Source organism: Acartia tonsa, chromosome 2, assembly GCF_053477335.1.
Source record: "Acartia tonsa isolate MP-2025a chromosome 2, ASM5347733v1, whole genome shotgun sequence".
In the NCBI taxonomy this organism is placed as follows: Eukaryota; Metazoa; Arthropoda; class Copepoda; order Calanoida; family Acartiidae; genus Acartia; species Acartia tonsa.
The window spans coordinates 11,848,162-11,861,293 of record NC_137261.1 but is presented as its reverse complement, the minus strand read 5'-3'; the positions used below and the strand labels follow the sequence as shown (position 1 = coordinate 11,861,293).

At 26.3% G+C, this 13,132-nt stretch overlaps 1 protein-coding gene across 5 annotated transcripts in view; it reads right to left on the bottom strand.

Moving 5' to 3' along the window:
* Window positions 1–13,132, bottom strand: part of nAChRalpha6 (nicotinic acetylcholine receptor alpha6) — a 70,548-nt gene that overhangs the window by 33,410 nt on the left and 24,006 nt on the right. For 3 of the 5 annotated variants that reach the window (XM_080146259.1, XM_080146236.1, XM_080146252.1), the window contains exons 4-7: window positions 11,313–11,357; window positions 6,699–6,760; window positions 4,449–4,496; window positions 2,970–3,150 (exon numbers count right to left, since the gene is read on the bottom strand). In XM_080146259.1, the coding sequence (XP_080002385.1) occupies window positions 2,970–3,150; window positions 4,449–4,496; window positions 6,699–6,760; window positions 11,313–11,357 (336 nt within the window). Of the gene's footprint in view, window positions 1–2,969; window positions 3,151–4,448; window positions 4,497–6,698; window positions 6,761–11,312; window positions 11,358–12,175; window positions 12,221–13,132 lie in introns of all 5 variants that reach the window. The other 2 variants (XM_080146242.1, XM_080146266.1) reach the window with 1 other exon arrangement.

The following is a 13,132-nucleotide window of genomic DNA, read 5'->3' as shown; positions in this document are numbered from 1 at the left end:
ACCATACTTTTGATACTTTAGTGTATCTTTATAAAATGACCAACCAATAAACCACGTCAAAGACTTGGATTAAAAGGCATTGATCAGTACAAGCGAGAAATCCAGAGGAGTAATCAACCATTGGTATAGATTAGCATACATGGTAACCTTTGACCATATCAGGTTCAAGGCCGAGTTGACCTTGACCTTAAACGGATCCCTGATCAGAATGAATAAGGTTAAGGCGGAAATTTTTGGTTGGTTTGGTCTCAAGGTCAATCAATGTCTTTGTAATTTATCAAAACAATGTGATTCTTTAAGCAATATAAATGATACCGTTTAGTAGTATCAAAAGCTTTTCTCTATATAAGTATAGATAATTTTAAACATCAGTTCACTGCACAAAAATTTTAATTGATGTTTTTACTTACAGTTTTTTTACATTAAAAAAATTATACATTCAATATTTCAAATTGAAATGTTTGAAATATTGAATTTTACATGTTTGTTGTAATATAAACTATAGATAAAAATTTTGATATATGAGAATTCAATTGTAATGTACATAGATAAAAACAATTTAGAGGGGGCAAAAAGATTTCTCTATACAATAAGAAACAATTAAAGTTTATGATTCATGCCTATCGATTTATTATTTTTCAATATGTGTTTTTTACCAATAATCATTTTCTTTGTATTCAATGTAAAACAAATCATGCATTCCTTTTATTCTTTACAAAATCGATTTTTATCATAACCATTTTTTTCATAAAGCCTTTTGAATAAATGTGTTTTTGACTAGTTTAATGATGGTAAATTTGTAGTAACAACAGGCATTACTTACTTTTAACGTATAAAACATTTCAATTGAAGAGAAAATGTGTTTGTAAAACTAATTAAAGAAAAGTGTATGAATTTTTATAGCAATAAGTGCATGAATTGTAAAAATACTTTTATGAATTTTTCTTCATAGTTTAAAACATGGAAAGTAAAAATACTGGATATTTTAGTTTTAATAAAAATTCATTTTATTAACTCAAAGAAGAATATTAGCTATTGACTAATATTCTCTTAAACTTCAATAATTTATATATTCAGTCTGTTGTACATTTGTACAACTTTTTGATAGGTTTTATTAGTTTGAGCTTTGAGTTTTAAAAATACTGAAAATTTGAAATGTCATTGAATTGAAAAAAATGAAGGATTGATTGGCCCTGAAACTAAGACCAAATTTCCTGGACCTTGCACCTGAGGCATACACTTTTAGCTTTGTGGTACAGGTACCATTTAGATAAACAACTTACTTACAAAGTGTCATTTAGTCAAAGTTTTAAAGTGGAAATTTGAAGTTTTAATGTATTTTCTAGTGTAAAACACATTGTTTCTTTATTGTTGTGGGGGAAAATTTGCTTGCTTTTTTATGGGTTATGAATAAAAGAACAAAATTAAATAAATTACTTATTTTATCCTTACAGCAATCTTAAATTTACTAAAACCTAAATGGGTGTGTTAAGTCTATATGAAAAATATGTATGTTTTAAAAATAGGATGATTTTAGGATAGATAATGCTCTAATAGCTGAGAAAAAATGAATATTTATTTTCTGTCCTAATCTATTTTTAAAATTTTTTTTTGAGGATTTTATTTATTATCATTGAAATTAAATGGATGAAATTTAGCTAAATGATTAGAGTTCTGCTAAACCACATTATTTAAGATAAATATTAAGTGCAAAAAGTGAATGAATATGAGAGAGAGAGAGAGTAGAAGTGAAGTTGATTTAGTCCTCGTTATCTCACAACCCATAAGAAAGCATGCTCTTGAAGTTTTATGTTATAAATATGAAAAAATAGTTGTTAAGGCACTTTTACAACAAGTTTAAAAATAGTAGTTTATCCATGATTTTCAGTTTATAATATTTTGATTTAAATAAAAAATTTAGAAAAAAATAATTTTCAATGTTAAAACTACATAAACTATAGTAAAACTGCCAATAACTGTGGCTTTAAGAAAATGTACATTGTGCAAATTATTTTGTTTACTAGATTTAAATATATGCAATAGAAAGTGTGTATGTTAGAAGAGAGAAAGTTGTAATATAACAATTACATCAAGTAAAATTTTCACAAAGGTGCAAAATTTATCACCATAATCTTATATTTAATGTCCCAGTTTTAAGAAAAAGTTTTCTTTGAAATAACTGATGGTAATTTCAATTCAAAGTATCAAAAAGACAAATGCAGTTAAAAATTCATAGAAAAATGTAGACACGGAAAAGACAATAGAAATATGTAATTTTGCTAGTAAAAAGTCTTTTGATTGTACAGTTGTTGATCATACAATAGATTAATTGATTTATGTAAAAATAATTCAATATAAGGATAAGGAAATTAAAAAAAATTTTAATCAATTTTTGGATGTATGATCAACAAACTAATGCTTCAGTAAGTAACATTAGACTAAGCTGTTCTTTATTAATGTGATCTTTTAATTTTAAATAGGGATCCATATATATGAAGTCTTCATCTTCATTTATTGTTTCAAAGAATTTGAGAAATTTTTCTTCAATTTGGAAAAGTAAAATTTGGCAAAATATTTCTAAAAAAATAACTTGCACATATTCAAAATTCCTAAACAACTAGAAGTATAACACTTCATACTGCATGTAAGATCTCTATTTAAAGATAGATAGAAAGAAGACTAATGATTTTAACAGAGATATGGACTGTTATTTTGAAGAAAAAATAATTGAATTCAACATACAAAGATTTAAAGAAGAATTAACCAAACTTTAGATAAAGATAATTTAATTTATATTCAGCTTTTCCAATCCATAGTTTTAATAATTTCACCCCAAAAAATTATTTCTGCTAAATTCCATATTTTTTCTCTGTCAAATAACTGGCCCTGTCCCTGCTCTATAGAATAGATTTAAGTATTTTAAAATTGTTTGGTTTAATTTGTTTTTTATTATTTATCTTTTTGTTTACCTTCCAACCAGAGTACGTCCATGATCCAAACTTGAGTTTGCAAAGCTGATCGTCAAAGGGGAACCATGTAATGTCTATCTTACACGTGCTTTTGAATATCCCGGGCGGGACGTAAAGACATTTGCCGTCATTCGACACCACCACATTCGTTTGGAATGTTCCGTCGAATTTTTCGTCCGCACTTGAGTGAAGGAGAATTGAGTTTGATATTTATAATATCGCTTATATACATACAGTATGAACCAAATTACTTTTCGGATTTAGCAGCTCATAGCATAATGTGTAACTAAAAACCAATTAATAAAGGGAATCAATTTTGAATTAAAAATAAAACAACATATGATTTACTCAAATATCAAGAATGATTATGCTCATACAATGTTGTTTAAAATTGCAGTTCTATTCTGTAGTTATACATAATACTTTTTATACCATAAAGTTGTTAAGAAATAGGATATTTCTCATTTTATTTCAAAATTTGTCATTTTTGTAAACACCAAAATGCTTTGAACCAAGAAAACTGAAAAGTTTTTTTATGATCATACTGCATTTAAATTCTAGGCATGAGCATATATATTAACGGTTAGATTTAGAGGAAATAGTGGATCTAGAATATCTTAATTTCATATAAAGCTAATAAATTTCATATCATGTAATATTACTTATTTTCATAAAAAATTTAAACAGTAATGACACAAAAAAATCATAATCAATATTAGAAATCTAATATAATATCAATTGGTATCATTTAAACAAATCTAAATTTAAATACATAAAAACTTTAAAGTGAAACTCCTCTTAATTCTTGAAATATGTAGGTGAGACTGAGATAATTGGTGATAAAAACAGTAGTTTAAACATTAATCTATGTTCTTGCATAAAATATTAGAATTTTCATATATTTTAAAAACATTACCCTAGTTTTCCTTTAAAAAATAAAAAAAAATAATTTAATAAGATACTCTAGATCCATATATAAAAACACATTTATATATTTAAAAACTCTTTACGTCTTTACTAAACCAGTTAGAGAGAGATTATAGGAGACTAATCCGTTTAAATTTGGCCATGCACCAACATAAATTTGGTGAAAGGCTGATTTTTTTCTAAATCTATGAATAAATATAAAAAGCTTTACATGCCATTGGAAAATTTAAGTAAGTTCATTAGACAGATATTTGCTGTATTAGTAATCATTAAAAAATAAAGTATTTATTTTGTACCATTAAAATAAGCAAAATTGTGCACTTTTTGTTGTTCTGTCTGATGAACTAACTTTGAATAACGATTGCATGCATACAACCAAGTTTTTCTAACCAAGTAGTTTTTCCTTTTTTCCAAGACTTCTCAGCTCAGGACAATATAATCTTCTCTTCAAAGTTATTTAAATATGCAAAAAGTAAAGGAAAATTTAATTAATTTTTAGAATTTTGCAATGAATTTTGGTTGTGTTTATAAAACTGGAGGACACAATTCTACCTATTGTACATCAGCAGATCGGGCGTCCACAGGAATCTGGGGTGAACCCTGAAAATAGAAATTAAAATGCATTTATACCATGAAAAATTATGAAATATACTTAAACTAATACTAAAAACTTACTTAAAGTTTTATCAAAACTAAATTATATGATGCAGGTAAATAATTATATATTTCTTAAAAAAATAATTTAATGGCATTACAGAATTTGTAATTCAACAAGCAGAGTTAAGGTTAATATTCATGGTATAAATGAAAATTAATTATTCATAACTCTAAGTATGTTAATTATACACAGTGTGTCAAACTTGGGTAGACATCAGTTGAACAACAATAAAATGCATATGAATATGAATATAGTCAACATGAAAATTGAATAATACAGTAAATCGTTACTTTTTTGTTTCAGGTTAAACTTTTTTGCCACACTGTAAAATGTAAATGTAATTATAATCAATATTCCAATTTGTATGCTTGTAATTAGAATGAAAACAGATAGTTAACTTTCTGTTCATGAATTATAATTTACAGAAAATTAATTCAATGATTTACAAGCTCCTTTTCTTGTCCATTATTTTCCTTGTTCTTTTCTATATTGGATTATAAGTAACTTGTGCGCAAATTGAACGCCCCCCCCCCCCCTCTCCGACCGATTAAGGTGCGGCAAGGGGCCCGACTGTTAAGGGTTAAAAAAACACAATATTCACGACATTTCTCTTTATGAAAGTTTAACAGTTAGGGAGTTGAATCCATTTTTATAGAAGCAGAAATATAATCTATGATTATGGTTTGGACCCTCTAAAACTGTAATCTACCTTTCCACTTTCCCCTCTCTTGGTGAAGATATCTTCAACGCCGATACGATTTTTGAAATGTAAGATTCTACTTCCCCCTCTCTTGGTGAAGATATCTTCAACGCCGATACGATTTTTGAAATGTAAGATTCCACTTTCCCCTCTCTTGGTGAAGATATCTTCACCAAGAGAGGGGAAAGTGTAAGGGTAGATTACAGTTTTAGAGGGTCCAAACCATAATCATAGATTATATTTCTGCTTCTATAAAAATGGATTCAACTCCCTAACTGTTTAAGATAACGCACTGGTATTAATTGAGAAGTTTAAAATTTGTTAATGAAGTACAAACTTTTGATAAACTTACTCGTACTTTCAAACAAATATAGCCAAGTATAAACTGTATATAAAAATATAAATATGAATAAGTATCTGTCACTTTTTTACACACTAACAAGCACAAAAAGACGTTCACAAACAAATAAATACAGACCACTGACAGACAAACTAACAGACCACACCTCTCATTGAAGATCGATATTTTGATATTGTTTGTTTGTTTGTTTAACACTCTCACAAAGTAAAGACAAACAGTCACTGAGTGTTCACACAAAAAAATAAAATACAGGTTTCCCTTAAATGTGCCATATTAACCAAAAATTAACTACTTAAAATGATATATTTTGATGCTTATTTCAGGTACAGAATAGAACCTCAATGAAATAGGGTCCCACATGGATATAGCCCACAGCAAGGTCTACAGAATGTTTAAAAATATATATAAATAGGGAGGGGGGGAGTGTCGAAGGGGTATCCTATTATCTACAAACCATACAAAAATAAATCCTTGCTTTAATCCTTTCCCAACAACGTTTTAAAAAGACAAAAAAGGTATAAATAGGCAATTTGTTCTCCATAAAAAAATTTAGCACTCAAAAATTTATTTTTAGACCTAAGGTAAAAATATTGGAAGATATACACAATTTTTTTCTCACCTCTCAAAATGGTTTACCATTCCTCCTGTTGAAACATTTTACACTTTTAGCCCAACTCAACTTTTAGGGTATTAAATGAAGAGAAAGCATTAATTACAATCAATTTTAAAACATAAATGTATAAAAATCCAATTAAGAAATATAAAACAGCTATGAAAACTTTACTAGAAAGTCAGCACACTTAATTTAAGCAATAATTTTCAACTGAACCTGGACACAAACAGAGATTCACTATGACTTTGCAGATATGCAGAATTAATTATTATATTCATTATTAATGCATAGATTTTTTTCAGCAGCGTCAACTTTGTCAAATTTAAGATTTTATAGTTATGAGTATTCTATAGAAAATATAACATTATGTTCCTTCATCCATTGCAATCTCTAAATATTAGATATATCCTTAATATAATATAAATGACAATAAAAATATAAAAAAGCACACACAACTCTTTGATTCTTACCTTACACTGTCCACCCCATTAAATTCTGAAGTGTTCCACTTTAACTGATAATCCTCCCACTCCTAAATATTATATTTTTTAAGTTCACTAAAAACATGAAAATTAATCATACCTTAAAACTTGTAATTAAGTTAATTTTTTTTGTTTACTTTTCATTTGATCCATAGAAAAACTATTTTGTTTCAAATTTTTTCTCCAGAAAAAAATCAGGACGTTATAAGAAAACACAGAATGTTAATGGCAAAAAGTCTTTCTTTAAGTAAAAGATCCTTGCTTAAATCTATTTTAATTTTGAAATTGGTTTAATTATATAACCAAAGCTGAGTTTACAACAAATCAGATGAATGAAAGCATGTATGGTATTTGAAATTTACAGAATAAGAAAATTACTTATTTACAAAGTTCAATCATGTAAAATTTATGTTTTTTTCAGAAGAAAATTCTTACCTTTTGATGTCTAAAATAAATAAATATCTACATTTAATTCCATAAAAAAAAGAAAAAAAAGTATTCAAAAAAAGCAAAATGTAAAGAGAATATATTTAGTAGACTAGTGTTGAAATACAAAGAATTATATTTGTTTACATAGATCTACATTATATATTTGTATATACAGTGTACAATAAAGAAAATAAATAAGGTAGATAATATAAAAATATGTATTTACTATTTTTTTTTGGAATTAGCACACCAACAATATAATATAAACATAGAAACATCCTAAGTAGATGGCATTTACTCAGTTAAAAAAATAGATAAAAAGTTTCATACAACTCTACAACTTTTCGAACAATATTTTTGACCTTACTTCTTTTTATCGTTTAATATATTATACTTTATGTAATAAGGTTTATTTTAAGCTTATACATTGAAATAAATTACAAACATACAAGGATATAAAACAAGTTTTAGTTTCTTTCATTTTATCTCTCTTTATTCATATATCAATTAATCTCAACAAGAAATAGGAATTAAAATAAATCATATGTTATCATAAAAGTATATTTAGATGTGTTTGAGAAATTTAATTTCAAATTTTATTAATGGGTTTCAAAATAAGTTTGAAAATCTTTTAGATTTATTTATATGCATTCAATATTCAATGTATATACTTGAAAATATTGATAACAATTCATATTCATTATTCATATTTTATTGTAGAGAGCAAAATAATTAAACAAACAAATAAACATATAAAAGGTATAATAGCATCCATACTAATAATAAGTAAAATAACAATACCAGACATACTTTCAAAACATACTCTGCTTAGATGATTATACACAAAACTTACTAGTATGTTTAAATAGTTACTATAAATTTGATATTACAACAGTAACCTGAAAAAAGTCCCAAAATGGGATATGATATTTCTTAAAGGAAGCTTGCAGGAAATATATAAACAAGAAAAAATTAAATTAGACCTACCCAGAATTTTAAAATGCATATTTAATTGATTTAAATTTTGAAATGTTTGAACAGGGTCTTTCATACAGAGAACAAAATCTATGTGAGGTGTACATTTGAGTAAGATATTATGATTATAACTATTGATAACATATATTGAGCAATACATGCATACAAAGGTGTGAGTAGGTAATACAAATATTAACAATTTCCTGCTCTTTTCAATTTGTTCCAGAAGTCAACCTCAAAAAAATAACTAATACGGAAATATTTTTTTGCAAATTGCATGGAAAGATAGTTTGGAATAAAAGTTTGATGATTGTAAAAAGAAGCACAAAGCTATGGAAAAAAGACCAATTGTAATTTAGATAGCCCAGATCCTGACTCAAAGGCATAATCCACTTATTTTGCATAAATATTTTAATATAAATTCAGCTTACTAAATCTTAATCACAAATATTTTCATAATGATATGATGGGAAAGTAAAAATATAACATGTCCAAACAAAATACAACAGAAATTTCTCTCTCTCTCTCTCTATTTTCTTCCCTTCATTCTCTAAAAGTCAGCAACAAAAGAAGAAAGAGAGATGAGATTAAGATAGAGATGGTAAAAAAACAAAGAGGTGGAACCTATTCCTAAGAAATAAACAATCACACATTATAACAGCTTATAAGCTTGCTCACTGAGGCAGAAATTCATGTGTTATACCATTATATATAATAGCTTCAGGAACCAGAAAAAGAAAACATGCAAATGGTTTTTATTGGGAATGAGTGTTAAGATATGATGACATTACAGATGAGCTAAAATAAAATAGCAAAAAGTATAAAAAGCACTTGGGTAAAACTGTTAATTTCAGAATGTATGTTACAAAAACCCTGTTACTATCAGTGTATCTCTTATGTCTTTTTTTTCAAGGTATTTTTAAAAAAATTTACTGCTTTCTATTCCATAATTTTTGTTTATATCTTAAAATTCAAAATTTTCAAGAGGTAACAAGTCCAAAGTCATATTTTTTAAAATTCATGTTTTAACTAAGACAGTTTTCTACATTCCTTAGAATTCCTTTTTTATTACACAATTATTCTGTTGAATTTCGGTATCTTTTTCAAAAATATGCCTCTTGCTATTTTCAGAGATTTGAAAAAACTGATTTGTAATTACACCTATACATAGATGTTTACTGTGTTGTTGTCCATAAATGCATATGATATGATATTGGTGTGCCAAAGTTTCTGCAGCTGTTATTTTATATTGGACACAATAAAATAAAATATTGGAGAGGGATTTGATGTGAGTGAAATTGCTTGATATAATCAGGGCCTTTGGAATATAATAAGTTTTTAAAGTGATTACTTATGACAATTTAAAGAAAAAAATTTGTTTTTGTGCAGAAATGTTTGTTTACCTATGATAATATGATATGTACTGAATTATAAGCATGAATAGTATGTGCTATATAGATCTGTATTTGACCAGGGAATTGTTATTGTATTGGAAATATACATTTACTTACAATAACTATGAATACAAAACAAAATTTAGATGTACTGTGGATAATTAAACCATATCCTAAAATAATCTTTCTCTGAATTTTGGGCGTTATCTTTTTCAATTTTGTAAATTTTTGGTATATCCCCCCAACAGGGCTAGTGGGCCGAGCGAGCACTGCGGCTAGGCAGGCCAGGGGACCAGGCGCCGCGGCCAGGTTTTATAGTTTTGTTGTGGGGGGGGGGGGGGGGGGGAGAGTTATTAAAGTTTTCAAAATAGAAAAAAAACACCAAAGGGATGATATTAAATTTTGAAGAACAATCATCACTAGAACAAGTATTAAAGTTTGAACCTATTGTATATATAGTTTTATTTGATGAAAAGCAGCAGCTACTCCAATGTATCTTTAAATAAGCTTTTATTGTTATCACTTACCATAAATCTATTTATTTTTACACTCTTTGCAACCTTTCTAATGTAATATTTTATTAAGACTTACTGATTTTGAATATTAAATTAAAATGGTTTAATATTAAGGGTGTGCTGAAGAAGAAGTAATAACAAATATAAAAATTACAATCAATTTATGTAAAAATATTTGCTGATGTATAGTAATCATAAGTTTATTATCAATATATATAAATACATGCTTTGGCAAGTATTATACAGCGTAAGCAACTACAAATAATTTCAATGCAATACATAGGTTGGCTCAGAAAATCTCCTAAAAAGATTTTTTAATATAATGTATAATTTGCATTTTTAGTTTAAAGTCATATTAATAAGCTAAATTATTAACAAATATTCTAAATTTTCTATCTAAAATAATCTAAAAGGATAAACAGAATAGGTTTTTAAATCTTATCTTACAAAATTGATTAAAGTATTCAGACCATTTATTACTAAATATCTAAATTGAGATTTTTAAATTATTTGCTTTAAGAGTTATATAACAAAGCAATTTCAAAATTTAAAGGATATACACTGAAACAGTGCTTCAGAAATAAAATTTTAAAATTAAAATAAACTCACAACATGTCCTATTTACAAACTACCTTAATAATATAACGTAAAAGTTAACATATTATATTTCAATAGCAAGGATTGTGTTTCAAATTAAAATCTTATTTCACCCATTTCAATTGAAGTTTTGTCTATTGACCTATTTTGAATTTTAACCTATAAAAATGTTGATTCATTCTCAGTGCTTAAAATCAAATCAAATTAATATAAGTAATATAACTTTTCCTACTAAATAAATTAGAATATAATCATAGATTTTATTTATTAAGTTAATATAATAATTTTCTGTTTTAAATAATTGAAAATTTTTAAATATTGTAAAATCAAAAGAATTGCATCTCATATTTTTTACAAAGAAAAAAACAAGTTAAAGTAGTGGTACAAATATAAACTGCAATACTTTTTTTTGCAATACTTAGTCAATGAAAATGTTATGCTATTCTTTTTAATTACATAAAAATGAACCATATAAATACAGGGTCTATTAACATAAATTCATATACATGCATTGCATTACACTCATGAACAATGTCTGACCCTGCATTTTGACACAGAAGTGAAAATAAATAGAATTAAAAAAAACAACCTACATGTAGAACAAAAAAATAGCATGCAAATAAAATTATAATAAAAAGAGCCACATTGGTGTGCATGCTAAATGTGTATGAAGCGTGTCAGTGCGTACTCACCAAATTCAACCAGAGACAAGTTATTAGAAGCTGGTTCTTCTCATCCTGTCCAGAACAGAGCGAGGTTAAGTTTTTTTTTATAATAACTACAGAAAAATTAACCAAGACATGTTAAAATGTGGTTTTGGATAAAAACCTAATGTCTCTTTAGGTACAATGTGTCCCATAAAAAAGTATCAATTATTTTTAGGGACATATCATGTATTTTTAACGTGCAGATAGATTTTCACTGAATTAGCTAAAATGATTTTTGTAACAATGTTCAAGAGTTCTTTAATTTATTTCATTTTATCAATATGTATAACAGGTAACAAGTTTTAAAAAAACATACAAAATGTATGATAAAATAACTACTAAGATTGATTATTATTACCAGTTAAACATATTTTATTTTAAAGTGGTTTAATTGTCCTTTTTAATATTAGATTATAAAGATAGAAAAAATTCTTTCTAAAAATTAATTTGTAGAGAAAGTAAAAATTATTTATATCCAAATAATCTATTTTTTTATTATTAATTTTATTATTGCTTTATATATTTTATATATATAGATAAAAATAATATTAGTCTCACAAATATTGTAGACAAAACAGTAGTTGAAAAATATTTTTCTATTTGAAGTAAGTCTAAACAAAAACAAAACAAACCAAACGTGATAAAACTGTGAGATTGAATGTGTATTGTGTAAGTGAAAAAACGTGAAGTGAAGATTTTTCTCTTAAAAAAAACTACTAAAAAAGTGTATAAAATTACTTTACAGCCACTAGAACTTTCTAACTACAGTTAGATTAATTAATACAGACGTGAAGAAGAAATTTAACAGTGTAATTTAGTTGAACTCTGGTTTATTAAACTTGACTTACAAGGTTTAACCAACAGTTGGATGTGAGAACTTGGTTTTTCTCATCCTTGTAAATATTAATACAACTTAGAAATATTTAGATTTGTTGAAACTAAATGTAATTGGTATTTAAATGTCTAAATTTCTACGTGTTAACTCATTTTAAAGTGATTTGCTTGCTAACAGATAAAATTAAAATCATATGCTGTTTTTTTTATACCAAAACATAAGAAGCACCCATCCAGAAAATTCAGTTAATTGTTATTTATTTAGTTAAATCTATATGTAAAACTGATCATAGTGTACTAATACAATTTTGCTGTTGAAAAATGAATTTTTTTAAAAATTGTTTTTTTTTATCATTTTAAGAATTTGAATATTTTTGCAACAATGGGTTTACAAATACAAAGTAAATTTTGCACAAAACCATTGTAAGTTTAAAGTAATACATTTCTTTTTACTTGGATCATGCACTTTTTGAAATTTTGATGTATGTGTGGGTTGGAAAAAGTTTTTAAAATGATAGTTATATATGATCAATTTAATGCACTTTGGCTCGCTACTCTCTTTTTAGTATTGTTATCTTTTTTTCCTTAGAACCCATTTAGAATGGAAAGCATAAAATAACATCTTTCCTGTATAAAAAACTTAAATGATTAGAAGCAGCTTATAGTGCCTAATATAAAATTACGTTAAACAATACAAATAACCATTGATAGGTCATTATACATTGTAATTGAACAGTGGTAAAATAAATTCTGGCCCAACATAGATCATTTGCATTTTATGACGTTATTTTTTATTAGACACCATAGGTTGCTCAAATGATTATCATTTTGAGTATTTCAATTTAATTGTGGGAGCTTTTTTTTTGTTACTTTTGGACGAACACCGTAAAAGTGTCGGACTGATTATGACGTAACAAAAAAAAATTGCCAATGAGAGGCCATTATTGACCAATGGTAAAATTTATAGTGGC